A 15,627-nucleotide genomic window follows, 5' to 3' on the forward strand; every position below is an offset into this window, starting at 1 on the left:
TTTAAGGCTGTGGCTTGATCAATCTGGGCGAGTAGGGTGAAACATGGCGGCCATGTTACCCATTCATCAGCTCGTGTGGGTGCTCACAGGGGTGGACTCAAACCACTCGAGCGTGATAGTGCAGTCAGGCTGAAACCTGAGTGCAAACCTAGGGCAGCGTGATGGGCAAACAGCGCTTGCGAGCTCTGCAAACGGTGAACGGGTGCTGTGTCCTACCCCGCGCGTAACGAGCTCGGCAGAGTGGGAGGGCAGCACAGAACAGAAGTGCCTTGCCAAACTGCTTACTGGACCTCACTTGAGGCTGTCCTGCAGAGGAAAGACACGTCGGCACGTGGCCAGGGTGGGATTTTACGCTGGCTGATGAACTCCCACCTTGGCTACCAACAACAAGCCGCAACAGGTTAATAATCATTCAGGCAGGGAGATGAGCAATGCTGCAGCCTGCGCTGCTGCGCCCGTGCTGGCAGAGGCCTTGGGGAAGAAGAGCCTGTCGGCCAAGGCCCATCTCATTATCTGGCCTCCATCAGGAGATGCCCAGGGGGGACCAAGAGCAGGAGCAGCACCTGCTGTCCCTCCCCTTGTCCCAGAGCTGCTGCCCCCTCGCTGGCTCAGCTGTCTCCTGGCTCTATCCCATTTTGCATTGGTGGTAGCCCAACATGGATCCCTACATCTCTACGTGAAGCCCACATCGCATTTGTGCATCCCCAACATCTTGCAACACGGAATCACACAAAGAACGAGTCCTTTCGTGTTCCCAGCACAGAATACCAGCCTATTCGACTACTTCTCCCACAGAACCTGTGCCTTACTTCACCGTGTCCTTGTAGCCCTGTGGGCATAGGACTTGCATGTGACAAAGTGTGGGCGAGCCAGGGTTCAGGCAATATTTTCTTCTTTTTACTCCTTCCCCAACACTTTTGACTCCTGCCAGCCACAGAGCTGACAGGTATTTCATGTAGTTGTTACAATAACCCTCACATGTTGTTCCTGCGTGGCAATCCTGGGTTTACAGCCTGTGCTGAACAGCTGGAATTAGGATTGGTTTCCCCTGGGAAACTGTGAGCCTGGTTTTCACCTGCCATCTTACTGCTCAGTGGCTCAGGTCCTTTTGTAGGTAAATTTTCACTCTAAATGGCTCTGTGAGTACATTTTCATTACAAGCCACTCCTCATGTGGTCTCACAGCACTGAGTACAAACTTGGTGCTGGACTGAGGAGTTCTAACACACACTAGAAACTCAGGCTTTCAAAGGGAAGGCATAACACTTTCAAGCATTAGTGCACTGTTTTAATAATTAAAAACACTTTGGATTAGAGGTTTTGGGTTTTTTTTTCCCTGTTCGTAGCTTCTCACCTCACCAATCGCTGGTTGCTTTGTTACTGTACCTACATTCAAGGCCCCCTCGGGCTGACTTGAGACACTGGGGCAAAACCTACAGCTGGCTCCACCCTGTTTGCTGCTACCCCTGAGTCATCGAGCTGTGAACTCAGATTGCACAATCCTCACTGGGCTATTTCTTAACTTCCAGTACAGCTTCGGGCAAAAAACAGGATGTTTTCAGTAGCTATTTCAGCTTTGGAGCAGAAGCTGCTTGATTTGGGGGATTATTTTTTCAGTTAAATCCACTTCCCTCATTAATGCAGGATGTTGAAATATGTGGAGAGTACGGAGGACCATGGGCAGCAGGAACCCACTGCACTGAAAAATCATTCTCGACACGAGCTGTGGCACTTCCTCAATCCTGACTCACCAAACTCCAGCCACTTGAGCAGGACCTCCTTTGCTTTGCCTGTTCCTTATCAGCCTGTGGCCCCGGCTGAGCCCCACCACCGTGGGGGAGCAGCCCCCAAATCTGCTACTGTTCCACTGGCAGCCCTGCCAAAAAGGGTCTCTCGCCGAGCCTGCCCGTCAGAAAGGCATCTTACACTGTGCTTATTCAGTGCTACTGTCCAAGGGATTTATTTACCTTCCGGCTGCTGGGGCTGCGCTGGCAGAAAAACAAAGCAGCAGCTCCAGAACAGATACAGCCACGCCAGCAGAAGTACAGTGACGTGATTCCAGGATGAAAATTAGCCATGCCAGCAGGAAAACAAATGATCCCGGTGTAAGCACCCCAGCAGGAACTCTGCAGCGTAGATAAAAGCCTCCCAGCCTTGTTATTCCCCGTCTTGTTCCAGCATTCCCCAGGGCAGCTGGCTCCTGGGGTAAGGCGGGCTGCGGTGGAGAGGGCAGCCTGCGGGCTGGAGACCTTTGGCAGCGACGCTGGCAAAAGAGCACAGCTCCCGCGCAGGCTCTCGTGCCCAAATGTTACTTGGTGGTGTGACCGGAGGGGGAGAAGACATTTCACTACAGGCAGCAGCTCTGCGCTGAGGGTAGACCTGGAGAATCCCAGGTGGTTTCCCAGGGATTATAAAAGGTCCCAGTTCTATTTCTGTAATTCCAGAGAGAAACGGACTGGCTCAGTAGGAAACCTTAAAATAAATACTACTGCTTTAGCACACTTGTGCTTCTGTGGCTTGAGGACGTTGTCCTTTCAATATCTCGTGTCTGTCACATCTACACTCCTACACTCTTTCAATTTTTTAGACTTTACATTTTTATTGCAGACAGCTAATCCCTGTTAGCGTTCACCCACCTTGCCCATCCATCTACACATCAGAGTCCCACATATCCTCCCCTTTCTAGAGAACGCTTGACCCGCTTCTCCCCCCTCCCAATCATTCCCTTCCCCCCTTAGCTGCTGATAGTTGCCATCAACTTCTTAAATCTTTAAACAAGTTCAGATATTTGAAGCTCTCAGGAGTGTTAACCAGCTGCAAGGAAAATTATCCTTCCCACCCCTATCTCCCCCTCCCGGGTTCCCCAGTGTTCTGCCCACCAAACCCCAGCACATCTCCTGAAATCATGGCTGATGAGATGTGGTGTTCAGAAGTGTCTACTCAACAGAAATGCCGTCAAGTGAAGGCTAAGACTTTTCTTGGCCTGTTAAATGTTCTTTCAGCTATTTAAAATCCCTTTCTCCTCCTGCTGAGCTTTGTTGCACCTGCTAACTTTTAAGATAGCTTTCAGTCACCGTTTTTGATCATTGCAATAAGTCAGGTAGGAAACACCCACCTCCAGCCGGGTGGCGCTTGGAAGGGCTTTGTTCTTGTTGGTGCCACTCTCACAGCAAGCAGCCATCAGGTTCAGCCCAAGACAAGGGCAGGAAGACCAATGGCTGCAAGGAAAGCACTTGAAGAGACCTGAGAACTCAGACACCCCTATCTACAGTGAGACTAATAATGTAATTTCCTAGTACTGAATCAGAAAGCTTTGAATGAGACCATTTTAATTGTTTACCGCACTTATTCTATTAGGAGTAGGTAATTCATTAGCAGAGTGAGGTCAGCCATGTAAGTATTATCTCAGAATAGCTGACTCATTTTAAAAACACACCCAGTCTTGCTGTTAACAGGGTGTATTAGTTTCTTGAAGCCCAAAGGGGCCCTGCCCTTGGAGAAAAACAGGAGTAAGTAACTGGACTCTACTCTTGCTGGAAAGAGAAAAGTGTTTTCTTTTTCAGTGTTAATTGGAGGGACTTGCCCTGCTGTCAAAAAATAAAAGGCCTGTAGCATTTTACCCTGGCTAGCTGCTAGGAGGTAGAGCCCATCTGCCACCAAGCTGCCAGACTGCGGCTGCCAGGAGAGTGCTCCCCTGCACAGTCATGGCCTCAGCATATCGCTCCCTGCCTTTTTTTCCATGAGGTAAATGGATTTCTTTGGCATACCAGGTTAAAGCAGGTTTTTAAGTCTCTGAATTATCATCTGAATCCTTCCCAGTTTTCCCACTTCTCCAGGACAGGCTCCCTAAACAGCAATGCTTCTCCGTCAGGATACGCTACTTGAGAGACACATGCCTAAATCTCTTCTGGAGAGGTTGTTTCCAGAGACACTTTCAAACTCCCCAGTGCTTCCCAGTCAGTTACTCAGACCTGTTCACCGTTTATTCCCGTAACAATTTGAAGCCTCCTTCCCTAGCCAACGCCCCGGCCCGAGGGCTCCATTAAGTCAGTTACGGCAGAAAATGGGGCACATCACGCTGAACCCACACACTCCACACCAGACGTTTCTGCCGGCTGCTTTGGAGGAGGCTGCCCAAGGGGACCCTCTCAACCATGGAGCCACCTCGGGGACAAGGCCCACCCCCCACGCAGATGAGGCCTCCTGCACCCTGATGCCTCCAGCCTCGCTCAAGGCCTCCCCACACCCCCTCAGGCCCCCAGCCCTGGCTGCTCTTCACCCCCCCGGCCCCAGAGGCCTGGGAGGAGGGAAGAGGGGAGGTGGTGCCCACCCTGCCAGCCCCTCAGCGCAGCAGACACCACCCGCCCCGGCAGCCGCAGGGCCCGCAACCGGCAAGGGCCCAAGTTTCCCCTGGCCCTTGTCACAGCCGCCAGGGCGGGGCGGGGCGGGGCGGGGCAGGGCGGCCCAGCGCAGGCCTACAGGCCGCGACAGCAAGATGGCGGCCGCCGCCATGGCGCCCGCGACGCCAGCCCCGCCCCCGCGCGCGGCCCCGCCCTCCCCGTCAGAGGGCGCGCGGGCGGGGCGGGGCTCGCGCGGCAGGAACACCCAGCGCGCATGCGTACCCGGGCCGGCATCCGCCCGCGACGGGGCTCGCGCACCGACATGGCGGCGGCCGAGGGCGGCGGCGGCGGCGGCGGCGGCGGCGGGGCGCGGCCGCACACGGCGGTGCAGCGGACCGAGCTGGAGCTGCTGCTGGCCACGGCCCTGAGGCCGGGGGAGTCCTGGTGAGCGCGGCCGGCCGGCCCTTCCTCCCCGTCCCTTCCCCTCCGGGCGGCGGGGCCTGTGGGAGCCGGCCGGGCCGCGCCGCGCCTCCGCTGAGGGGGCCGCGCCGCCCGGTGCCGTGTGTTGCAGGTACCTGGTGGACAGCCGCTGGTTCAAGCAGTGGAAGAAGTACGTGGGCTTCGACAGCTGGGACATGTTCGACGTGGGCAATCCCGGCGTCTTCCCTGGGCCTATCGACAACTCGGGTCTGTTCAGCGGTGAGTGCTGCCCGGCGGTGCTGGGCCGGGGGGGAGCGGGGCCCTGGCCGCTGCGGGGCTGCTGCTCGGGTCGCAGGCCGGCCTCGGGTAGGTGGCACCCGTGTGCAGTCGTCTCGTCGTGCAGCTTTCGCTTTTGAAGCCGTGTGTTGTGAGAGGGTACGAGCGGCCATCCCGGCCTTGTGAGCGAGGAGACTGGTGCAGTTCCTGCCTGCCCGTGGGAGTGTTGGTATTTCTTGAGGCCAGGGTAGTATGTGTGTAGGTCTTGAGAAGAAAGGATTCTGTTTGATGCCATGCTTTCTTACGTCTGTTTCCTTTTTAGATCTAGAAACTCAGAGTTTAAAAGAACACCTCATTGATGAGCTAGATTACGTATTGGTTCCCACCGAAGCCTGGAATAAACTAGTAACGTGGTATGGCTGCATAGACGGACAGCAGCCTATTGTGAGAAAAGTAAGTAGGGGTGAACCCAGTTCTCTTCAGCCTGGTTGCATTTTCTGATCTCTGCCAAACTTAGATGATGTTTGTTTTCCTAAATGTGAGTTAAGACACGATCCTTAGCAGCTCTTTGGAGATAATAACATGAGGTCTTTTTGCCTTGTTGCCTGAAAGAATGACCTTCCTGTATTACAGTTAAAACACCTGAATCTTCAGTGATTCTTAGTTGATGGGTTATATGGTTGTTAATGTAACAACATTATGATTGTTTTGACTGGTGCAGTGCTTTTACGTTGCATGGAATAGTTTGTGCTTTGAAGAAGTCAAGCTTATCTTTGGGACAGAATGAGGCATTAGAATAAATTGTCTTTTAGTACAGATGTCTTAGGGACTTCCTCTGGAGTTTAAGGTGGTGGTTCTTGTTTTCTCTTCTAAAATTCTGTGATTCTAAAAGCATGAGAAGAGACATGTTCGTGGTTTTGTTCTGTAAGTCTTATCTTTGTTTGGCAAATGCAGTCATGAATGCATTCTGAATATATAACCTGTTCCGGAAGGTGAAACTTGCAAGTTGCTTTTTTGGAAGTCTATCAGACACTTCTTTATGGGTGAAAGGTTTTTTTGTTTTTATCTTAGTCTTGGGTTTTTGCACTGACTAAATTGAGCAGTGCCAGTCTGTGGGGTTTATAAAGACTCATCACTACACCAAGTGAATACTGTTGATATAATGTGCAGAATTAATAATGCTGAAGTTTAAGTAGCATTGTGTTATGGTAAGGGTTGCTTCAAGGTGTGCAAGACCCAGGAAAGTGTGGCACCAGAACAGTAAAAGGAAGTAAGATCCCTCTCTTGCAGACCCACTCATGCTGATCAGTGGTACTGGAACGTTGTCATTCAGTGTGGGCTAGAAATTGTACGTAATGAGAAATTCTGACCTCTTCAGAAAGCATAAATGATCCCAGGTTCACCAGGTGACTCCAGGTTCACTCTGCTAAGTAGACAGAACTCCAGAAGTGGGGGGAGTGGAAAAGAATTATAGCATAGAAAGGAGACTTGGCTTTAGTAGAACCAGATAATTTCTTGAGGAATAGAAAATCTATTGAGAAGAAAAACTAGAACTATTACTGGTCAGTGCCTCTGAGTGAGGAAGCTTTCTTTCATGAACTGTCTAACTGCTTTCACAAAGCCTGGCGTGTTATTAGCCACTCCCTTTTCTGAAAAATGCGAAAGTTGGATAAGAGGTTTGGAAGCTGTTGGGGAAACACTTGGGTGACAGGCTTAACTCTGTGAGCCTCCTTTTCTTGGGGTATCAGATGCCACTATTCAACACTGTTATTATTGAGGGCTGGAGCTTAGAGCTAGTGCTGTTTTACGGACATAAGATGTCATGTTATCGTGGTCCAGTTAAGAGTAAATTTTAAAAGTTTTGAATTGCTATGGGAGTGTCAGTCTCTGTTTGTTATTACCCTGGTAACTGAAGTGGATTTTTGTATTTTAAAAAATGTTGAAATATAGCAGAATAGTAGGTTTGTGGGATGTTAGAGCCTCTTACAAGAAGTATAAAGTGAAAGGCCAGTGGGACACACAAGCTGCAGCGCTGCACCTGAGTAGAATGTGGTTGGTATCTCGTTGTTCTCCAAATAGTTTTGGAAGTAAGGCACTTAAACTTATGGTCCTTGAATGCCTTAATCCTTTTCCTAAAGCTGGATCAACTGGATCAACATCAAAATATCTGTAAAAGTAGGTTTTGGGAAGTAATTTTCAGGCATCTTTGTAGTTTTACAAGCTGGTATTTCTTCCATCTTTATGTGCCTGATGATCAGAGACAAGTACAGGAGGATTAGGTTAGATTTGTTTGTGGTTCAGGTTTCTTTTGATAATCTCAAACCATATTTCGAGGCAGTCCTCTATAGAGTCCTACTGCAAAGTGTGTTAATGTACAAAATACAGAACGGCGTGCTTCCTCAGCGGGTGAATGTGTGATGTGCTCAGATTGCTGTCCAACAGGGTGACCTGAGTTGTATTTTGGCAGAGAACAAGCTAGCTGATCAGACGCTGTGTAAAAGACCTCTGCAGGCAATTAGAGACTTCCTGCCATTCATCTGTCCTAGCGGACACGGTGATCTGATCAGAAACTTCTTGAAAAGAGTTCTTCCATTTCTGAATACAGTTCTTATTTATTAGTTTGTAAATATAGAATACTGGAGAACAGGAAGTCCCATTTAATGAAATGCCTTCTGAAAAAGAATTGAGAACTGTGGATTGATTCCTTTGCATTCTAAAAAAAAACCAAACAAAAAAAACCACCCAAAAAACAAACAAAAAAAAAGAGAAGTCTAATTTGCCTGTCAAGAAGCTGTTTAAACAGGGAGTTTTACTTTCTCTTTCTGTTATAACAGCAAAATACTGAAGATCTTTCCAAATGTTAATTATTTACCTTTAAAGCACCTTGCATATCTAATACAACTCTATAAGAGCTCAGAAGAGGGAAGCATCATTTAGCCAAATTCTCACAATAAGTCTTACTCTTAATTCTTTGTTTCTTTCCAAAGCTGGGTAGAGTTTTTTCCGTAAAATGATACGGATGTACATCATAGCAAGTCTGGTGTCACGCGAATAGACTAGACTATTTCAGTTGAAAGGGACCTACAACAGTCATCTAGTCCACTTCAGGGCTGACTGAAAGTTAAAGCAAATTATTAAGAGCATTGTCCAAATGCCTCTTAAACACTGTTACTCTTAAAAATTATACCTGCTGGTTCGATGAAATATGATCTCAATTTCATAGACTGTATAGCTGCAAAGAACTGTGGAGAGAATTGAGGTGTGTTTTGGTTTTGTTTTGGGGCTTGGGTTTTTTTTTTTTTTCCCCTCCAATTAAATCACAGTTGTCTCATAACTGGCCTCTGAAATGTGCTTTTCTTTCTGGCATAATGTGTTTTATGCTCTGTAGGTGAAGGGCGGTGTCTAGTCTTACAGAACACCTTTATAACACTATGCTGAAAGCTAGTGAGATGGGTAGATGTACCTCCTGGAGTATTCTCTCAGATGCGAAATTGATTTGAAAATGACTCTGAAATAAAGCAGTGTCATCAAAAGGGGTTCCGACATATTTGTCTGTTCTTTGCAAGGAGAGAGTAATGAGACAGATTCTGTATACCATGCAGAAAAATAATTAATGCTTTGTTTAACTCTCTTCCCATAGAACGGATTTGGCTCCAGTGTTCCAGGCTTGTTTCTTTTTTTATGTAAACCTTAGCCAAAGACTAGAAGCAAAAGATAATTTTTTTTTTCTAGAATGCTCTGACTGTGTGATCAAATATTTTTCATGGATAACTAGCTGGCACTATCAGTTCAGCTGTGATGATAGACCTTTGGAACTTTGTACTGTGGAAGGAAAGCACTGGGATTTCTTACATTTTCAAACCAAACAAAACCCGCAAACAAGCTGACAGAGATTGTGACTGAATCTGGACTTGAGAGCAAGTCAGTGTTCGGTTTATGGCTTGACTTGCAGGACTCCTAAAGGCTTAAAATGTTTAGGCAAGCGTACGTTACAGAGGACTGCTCAGTATTCTAACTTTGTGTTATTTTGTTTGTCGCCTCTGCCCTCTGTTTGCAGGTAGTGGAATATGGTGTGTTTGTGAAGCACTATAAGGTTGAGGTTTATCTTCTTGAGCTGAAGCTGTGTGAGAGCAGCGATCCTAACAATGTGATTAGCTGCCATTTTAGCAGAGCAGATACTGTTGGTAAGTAGTTCTCTGATACATGAAGCTGCACTCTGATGCTACCTCAAGAGATATTTTGTGCCCTCCAGAACAAGAGCGATGTTGATAAACTGGAGCAAGTCTAGTGGGTACCAACAGGACAGTTGGGATTGGAGCATGTGATGTGCGAGAAGTCTGAGGGAGATGTGTTTAGCCTGCAGAAGAGAAGGCTTCGGGGGGACCTCGTAGCACCTATGAGGAGGTTACTGACAGCATAGAGTCAGGCTATTTACTGAGTCACAAAGCAAGAAAACAACAGGCAATAGTCATAAATTGAAACAGGACAGATTTCAACTGAGTCTAATGAAAATATTTTCCCCATCAGGACAGCTAGACATTTGAACAGGGCCCAGAGGGGCAGGGGAATCTCCTCCTGCCTTACAAGTTTTGAACACCTGGTTGGATAAGCCCCAAGCAGCCTGGTCCAAATTCAGTGTTGACCCCACTTTGAGTAGTTGGACTAGGAACCTCCTGAGTTTCTTCCAGCCGCAGTGATTCTGTGTGCAACACAGGGAGTTGTGGTTAAGAGCGCTGAAGACCATCTTGCTTACTAACTCATGTCCTTAAGAAACATCCATGTCACTCACGTAAAGCAGTTCTGTCTCTGGTTCTCCTATGATTCCTTATTCCTAGTGTGTGAATATTTTAGACATCTTCTTAATGGCTCTTCCTACACTTTCTGGTTCTTCCTCAAATTTGGCCCATCTTTCTCTTTCTCTGTATCATCGCTATATTTTCCCATGTCAAAGTGCTGAATGTCAGCTGTCATATATGTCCATAAAGATGCTTTTTTTCAGTTTACTGATGTATGGCCTGACAGTAGTAACTGAAAACACTTCCTTCTTGAACCTATGTTTTCGAATGATGTTTCACGGAAGTTGGCCTTTGGGCAGAAACTTCTCAATGTGTTCTGAATGTGGCTGGTTTGAGGGCTTGACTGGCAAATACATGATTGAAAACAGAAGTTTTTCGTTCTTTCAGACTAAATATTAGACAAACTATATGAGCAATTATAACTTCCATGATACATTTTCTACTCAAAGGATCTTGAAGGATCAATGATGTACCTCCTTGCTGAATGTCTGGCTTGTCAGTTTTTTTTTTTTTTTTCCAAAAGCACTCATGTTTTAGGAATTTTGGTGTTGTTTTCCTCCTGAACAGCTACCATCGAGAAAGAAATGAGAAAACTATTTAATATCCCTGCTGAGAAGGAAACTAGGTTATGGAACAGGTATATGAGTAACACTTATGAGCAGCTCAGCAAGCTGGATAGCACTGTGCAAGACGCAGGGCTCTATCAGGGTCAGGTAAGGGGCATAACTTTTTTTGGTTTAGATTCTAATGTATTGTTTTCTCTGACGTGATTTTTTTCACTTGCTTTTATGTACTTTGAGCAAACATTGAAAATGTGATTTGTTAATGATTTTGCAAAATGTGTAGCAGACTTGCAGTTACCTTTCTTTATTACCTGAACTCTCTTTCAGGTTGTTCTGATAGAAGTGAAAAATGAAGATGGCACGTGGCCTGGACAGCATTTCCTTGCAAAGTAAGCAAACATGTTTTAAAGGTTTCTGCTATGTTGTCCAGCTTGTTTGCTAGGCTTTAGTGACTACACTCTGTAGTCTGTGAAAGCCTGGTTGTCACTGGCTATTGTGGATTTCTTTGTTTTGTGTGTTTTGAAGAAGGAGAGAAAATCGTGAATATAAATATTCTTCAGTGGTTCTGCTGCTTTTTTCTTGTCTTAGCAACAGTCTTCCATTCTAAAACCCATTTCAAATAGGTTGTGTAAGGATTAAATAGCTTAGGTTTCTATAGTGCTTAGGAATTGGAAGTGCTATTTACGTTGAGCTAGTCTACTTAAAAAGCTACCTCTGCAGACTGCACAGTGGAGGAAAAAAGAAGTCTTCTACCATTGTAGAACAAAAAGGATCTTGGAGTACATTTCCAAAGCTGCTGGTAGTAAATGCTCAGAGTTCTGGTAGTTCCCCCTTAAAAAGGGTATAGCAATAGCTGAACAACCCCCCTTCCGCCAAAGGCAATTATAGATGCCTGTAAATAAGGACACAGATATTCTCTTGCTGCTATCTAATTTAGAGAAGAGATGAGTAAGAGGGGGGCTTGATGAAATGTTGTATGTATAGGGTGAATGGTGTAGAATGGAAGTTGCTTGCAATGATAAGGAACCGCTCATATCAGGTCATACTACAGAAAGTAAAATCCTGTGATTTTACTAGTCTAATGTCCTGCTCGCTTTCCTGTGAGTAGGCCATCAGACTTGATATTGGTAAAGAAAATGTTTTTCCGTACAATACAGTTAACTTACAGAACTTGCTGCCAAGTGATCTCATTTGAGTTCGAGATCTTAGTAGTGTTAAACTTGAAGAATGGATGAAATAGGTTAGTGAAACCTATTTTGAAACAATTCTCTACTTCTGAAATATAATACTGGGTAAATGGATCAGGAGAATGTCTATAGGATTACAATTCTGTAAGAGGACCATGTGAAAAGCATCTAAACATTCGTATCATGTACATAATCGAGTACTGGTTCACAGTCAGTAATTAGAGAGGCAGCCGTGCAAGACCAGATCATAACCTTTTGTTTCTAAGTGAAGCAAAGCTAAAAAGGAGTCCTGTGGCATTCCCAGGCCTCAGTCTTTTCTTTTTTTCAGCAGCTAGTCTGTTATGTAAAGACTTTTAATTAACCTCTAGTGATACTTAAATGAAAGTGGTTATTGGTACGGAGGTTAATATTTTTGAATGACATAGAAATAAACATTTGCTTATCATAATGTAAAACTTGTGAAATTGTTTGATATGATGCTGATAATGGTGTCTGAAAGAATTGTATTAAGTCATGCGTACAGGATTATCTGTTCCTTTGTACTTTGTCTTGGCTGTTTCCTTGTCCTTATCTCTGCTAGGTACGAAACTAAGCGTGTTTGTTCCATGTAATGTCTTCCTTATACAGTCGGGTGCATTGGTTTAGCAAGTTCTGCTCTCTGGCTCTTGTGCCATTGCTTAGTCTTGTAGGTTAAATGCATAGTCACTGTTGGTTCAAAAACACCGGGAAGACAGAGAAAGGAAGAGGAAGCTGGACTGCCTCTCCTCTTTAGGATTGACATGGGTGTGTGCTGATCAGTGCACAGACTGCTGATCAAATGGGAGGGACCTTTTTAAGTGGCCAGGGCAAAGACACTGCTTTTCTGTCTCTCAGGAAAGTACTGTGCTTTAACGTCTTTGGGTTATAACGAGCGCTGCTGGACTAACGTTATGCCTTCCTACGCCAAAGGTGCCTGTGGTGTGTAAGGCAAGTTGGGTAGAGAGATAGGACTTTAAACTTCTTGCTGTGTTTGAAATAGAAGGAGGAGAAAGTTGAGAACTCATTCTTCTGTAGACATATGATAACAAAAGATGATGACGAGCAGTAGGTATTTTCCTGTTAGGTTCAGTGATGTTTTCTATGGCATTTTATGTCTTTAAGCTACTACTGTTGTACAGCAGTTGCCTTGATAACCCCAAAACCGCATATGAATCTGTACTCGGACTGTTGAAAATATGAGGAAGGCTGTACTGGATCTGGACCAGGTGTGTCCAGTAGCCTGGCTCTTAGTGTGGGTGGTAGCAGAAGCACATAGGAGAAGTAAAAAAAATTCCCTGTAAGAAGAGGGCATAATAGCAATGCCTCTGCCGTGGTATCCTGCTGTCTTCCGATAGCCTGCAGTTCAGACTCTTCCCAAGTAGGCCGAGTCTAATAGTTATATCGAATATATGTTCATGGTCCAGGGGGACTTTTCTTCTACACTTTGGTGCTTCCTCTGTTGCAGGTCATCACTCCCTGTCAAATGTGAGTGGGCCGGTGGCAGTCTAGGCTGGATCATTTGTATATGTTAAGTTTTCTTTCTGCTGCTCTTTCAATGGTTATTTCACAAAGCTTTTTACATATTTTTAGGGGATTTATATTTAAAAAGGAAGTAACGAAGCTTGTTTTTTCTTGTTACTTAATATATTCTTAGTGAGTAAGCTGAATTAACTTACCTTTCATGAATCATTGGCGTTGCTCCATATTAATGCATTTATAATTGCTCTGTGCTTTCCTTTCACATTGGTTATAATCAGTTCTGAAGTTTACTTGGCTTCCTTCTCTTTTTTTAGCATTTCTTCATGTAAATGCATAAATACTTAATACTCTGTAGTTTGCAATTTAATTTGATATTTGAATATTCTCCAGTTAGTTCTCATGTTTTATTGAGCATCCTTATTTTTTCCAAGACATTCTTTTCTTATTTTGTTTAGTTTTGAATACACTAAATTCCACTTCCCTATGAAGCTGAAATCTAGGAAAGCACAGTGCAAAGATTTCTTACCAGTCTCAGGTTGAGTCTTTCATAAATTAATCTTGGAGCAGCATGGATTTTTTTTTCCCTTGGAGAGCAGGAATTCAATAAATAAAATCATTAATAAAGGTTTCCTATGTAATTTAAAAATGTAGCTGCTTTTTTAACCATGTTCTTTCATTTGCCAGGTATCTCAGCAGACAAACCTCAAGTGAAAGCATACTCTGTGACTTAGAGTGTGTTCTGAGTTGGTCTTTTAAATTTTTTTTTTTCTTTTGTTCTGGAAAGATTAGATGTCTATACTGCAATGAAATGTTGCCAGCATTTTAATTGTTTCTGTGAGCTGGTAAAAGACTCACTAACCTGGGGTGTAGGGTTCAAATCTTGTTACTGGGTTGGGATGTGGTTTGTCTTTCCATGGGCATGTGTGTGCATATACATATTGTATTAAATCAATGTTACACGTTTAAGACTCCAGATTAGCGAGTATAGTACAAACTCGTAGGGACTGTTTATATGTATAAAATCTGTGGGTGGTTGTGAGGAATTAAACCAGACAGAACTGGTGAGAGAGGAAGGAGGAGAGAAGAGTAGCCAGAGGGAAGGCACAGAGTTCCCAGCCCAGAAGAGCATGAGTGTCTTATCCTGTGCACTCATGAGGTAGGTTACACTATTACAGAAACTAATTCTGTAGTAAAGGATGTCCTTGTCTTTAGGAAATAACTGATACTTTTTGGAAGCCAAAGCTGATATCAGAAGAGAGTTGGAAGCTGCATTAACAGCATGGCTAAGAAGGATAAGTGAGACCCTGAAAACCTGTTCCGCTCTTTTGCGAGGCTAAGCGAGTCTGTAGTGTTGCTAAGCTGTTGTACTTTCTAAATAAACTTACATTTTGAAGTTCTGAAGAATTTGAGTCCTGCTAGCTGCATCTAGTGTCAGCAGGAACTGTGAGTGCTCTGTGCTGAGGTGTGGTTTGGAAAAGAGTTGAGTAACTCCAAATTTTAATCCTATCTCAGGCAAACATTTTTCTCCAATATTCTATTTCTCAGCTGGAGAAAATACTGTTTAGCCAAGACCATGGGGAACTTTGTATTTTGAGACCTTTCTTCAGGCTGCATCGCTCTAATACTAAAAGCTCATGAGAAAGTTTTTCCATATTTAGAGTTTTGATGGCATAAACCAAATGGGATGTAGAGCGCTGTCTTCATTTAGCCTGCACCTGGGGCTAAACAATAGCAGTTTTTCTATCACCCAATGTCCCTTCCCCAAATGAGGAAGGGAATTGGGAAAAAGAGAGGGAGACTCGCGGGATGAAGTTAACCAGATTTAATGAAATGAAGAAAATCAATATAAATGACAGCACAAAGCAGACAGAAATATACTCATCCACAAATCACTGGCAAGTTGCTCCAGGAATCGCAACAACGAACAGGGAGAAGGGAGGAGAGGTAAGGAGAGCAGAAAGAACCCCCACCTCTTCCCAGCAAACCCTCTCTTTTATAGTGAGCTTGGTGTCAATGATACAGAATACACCTGTGGGCCAGCCTGGCTCGGGTTTAACTGGTGAGGGCCTTGGTCACCATGGCTGGCCACAAACTGAAACCAAATCCCAGTGAAACCAGGACAAGTGCTCTGCTGTCAGTAGAGGAATGGTGAGCATCTGCATCACTGCCTATGTGCCAAAAGAGGCCTTGGAAAGCTGGGAGTTCATGTCATTCACTACTTGCAGAATATGCATGTGCAAGGTGACTGTGGGGTGGGTGGGCTCCCTGTCGTGAGGACTTTTCCACAGCATTTGCTGCTTGTCAGAGGCACTGGCTCCTGCCAGGGGAAGCTGCTTTTCCACATGTTTGGCAGCCTTCCATGTGTTTCCCCAGCCATGAAGCTGGCTGACATTTTACAGAAAAAATGCTCTTAAACTCCACAGCAGTCCCTGAGTGGTATATCCAGAGTATACCTGGCCATGCTGTTTCCTGCTGCCTAAGGACAAAATACTTTCTCGTTGTAGTTTGAAACTGCTTTTACTACTAGACAAGGTTTCAGAAGAGGGAAT

At 45.2% G+C, this 15,627-nt stretch overlaps 1 protein-coding gene across 3 annotated transcripts in view; it reads left to right on the forward strand.

Moving 5' to 3' along the window:
• The first annotated feature begins 4,613 nt into the window (after positions 1–4,613).
• The window catches only part of USP4 (ubiquitin specific peptidase 4), a 43,755-nt gene continuing 32,741 nt past the window's right edge, over positions 4,614–15,627 (forward strand). Inside the window, exons 1-6 of one of the 3 annotated variants that reach the window (XM_068408781.1) lie at positions 4,614–4,783; positions 4,911–5,038; positions 5,358–5,488; positions 9,093–9,219; positions 10,399–10,544; positions 10,722–10,783. In XM_068408781.1, the coding sequence (XP_068264882.1) occupies positions 4,614–4,783; positions 4,911–5,038; positions 5,358–5,488; positions 9,093–9,219; positions 10,399–10,544; positions 10,722–10,783 (764 nt within the window). The remainder of the gene's footprint in view (positions 4,784–4,910; positions 5,039–5,357; positions 5,489–9,092; positions 9,220–10,398; positions 10,545–10,721; positions 10,784–15,627) is intronic. The other 2 variants (XM_068408783.1, XM_068408784.1) reach the window with 2 other exon arrangements.

The sequence above is a fragment of the Nyctibius grandis genome, chromosome 10, assembly GCF_013368605.1.
Source record: "Nyctibius grandis isolate bNycGra1 chromosome 10, bNycGra1.pri, whole genome shotgun sequence".
NCBI lineage: Eukaryota > Metazoa > Chordata > Aves > Nyctibiiformes > Nyctibiidae > Nyctibius > Nyctibius grandis.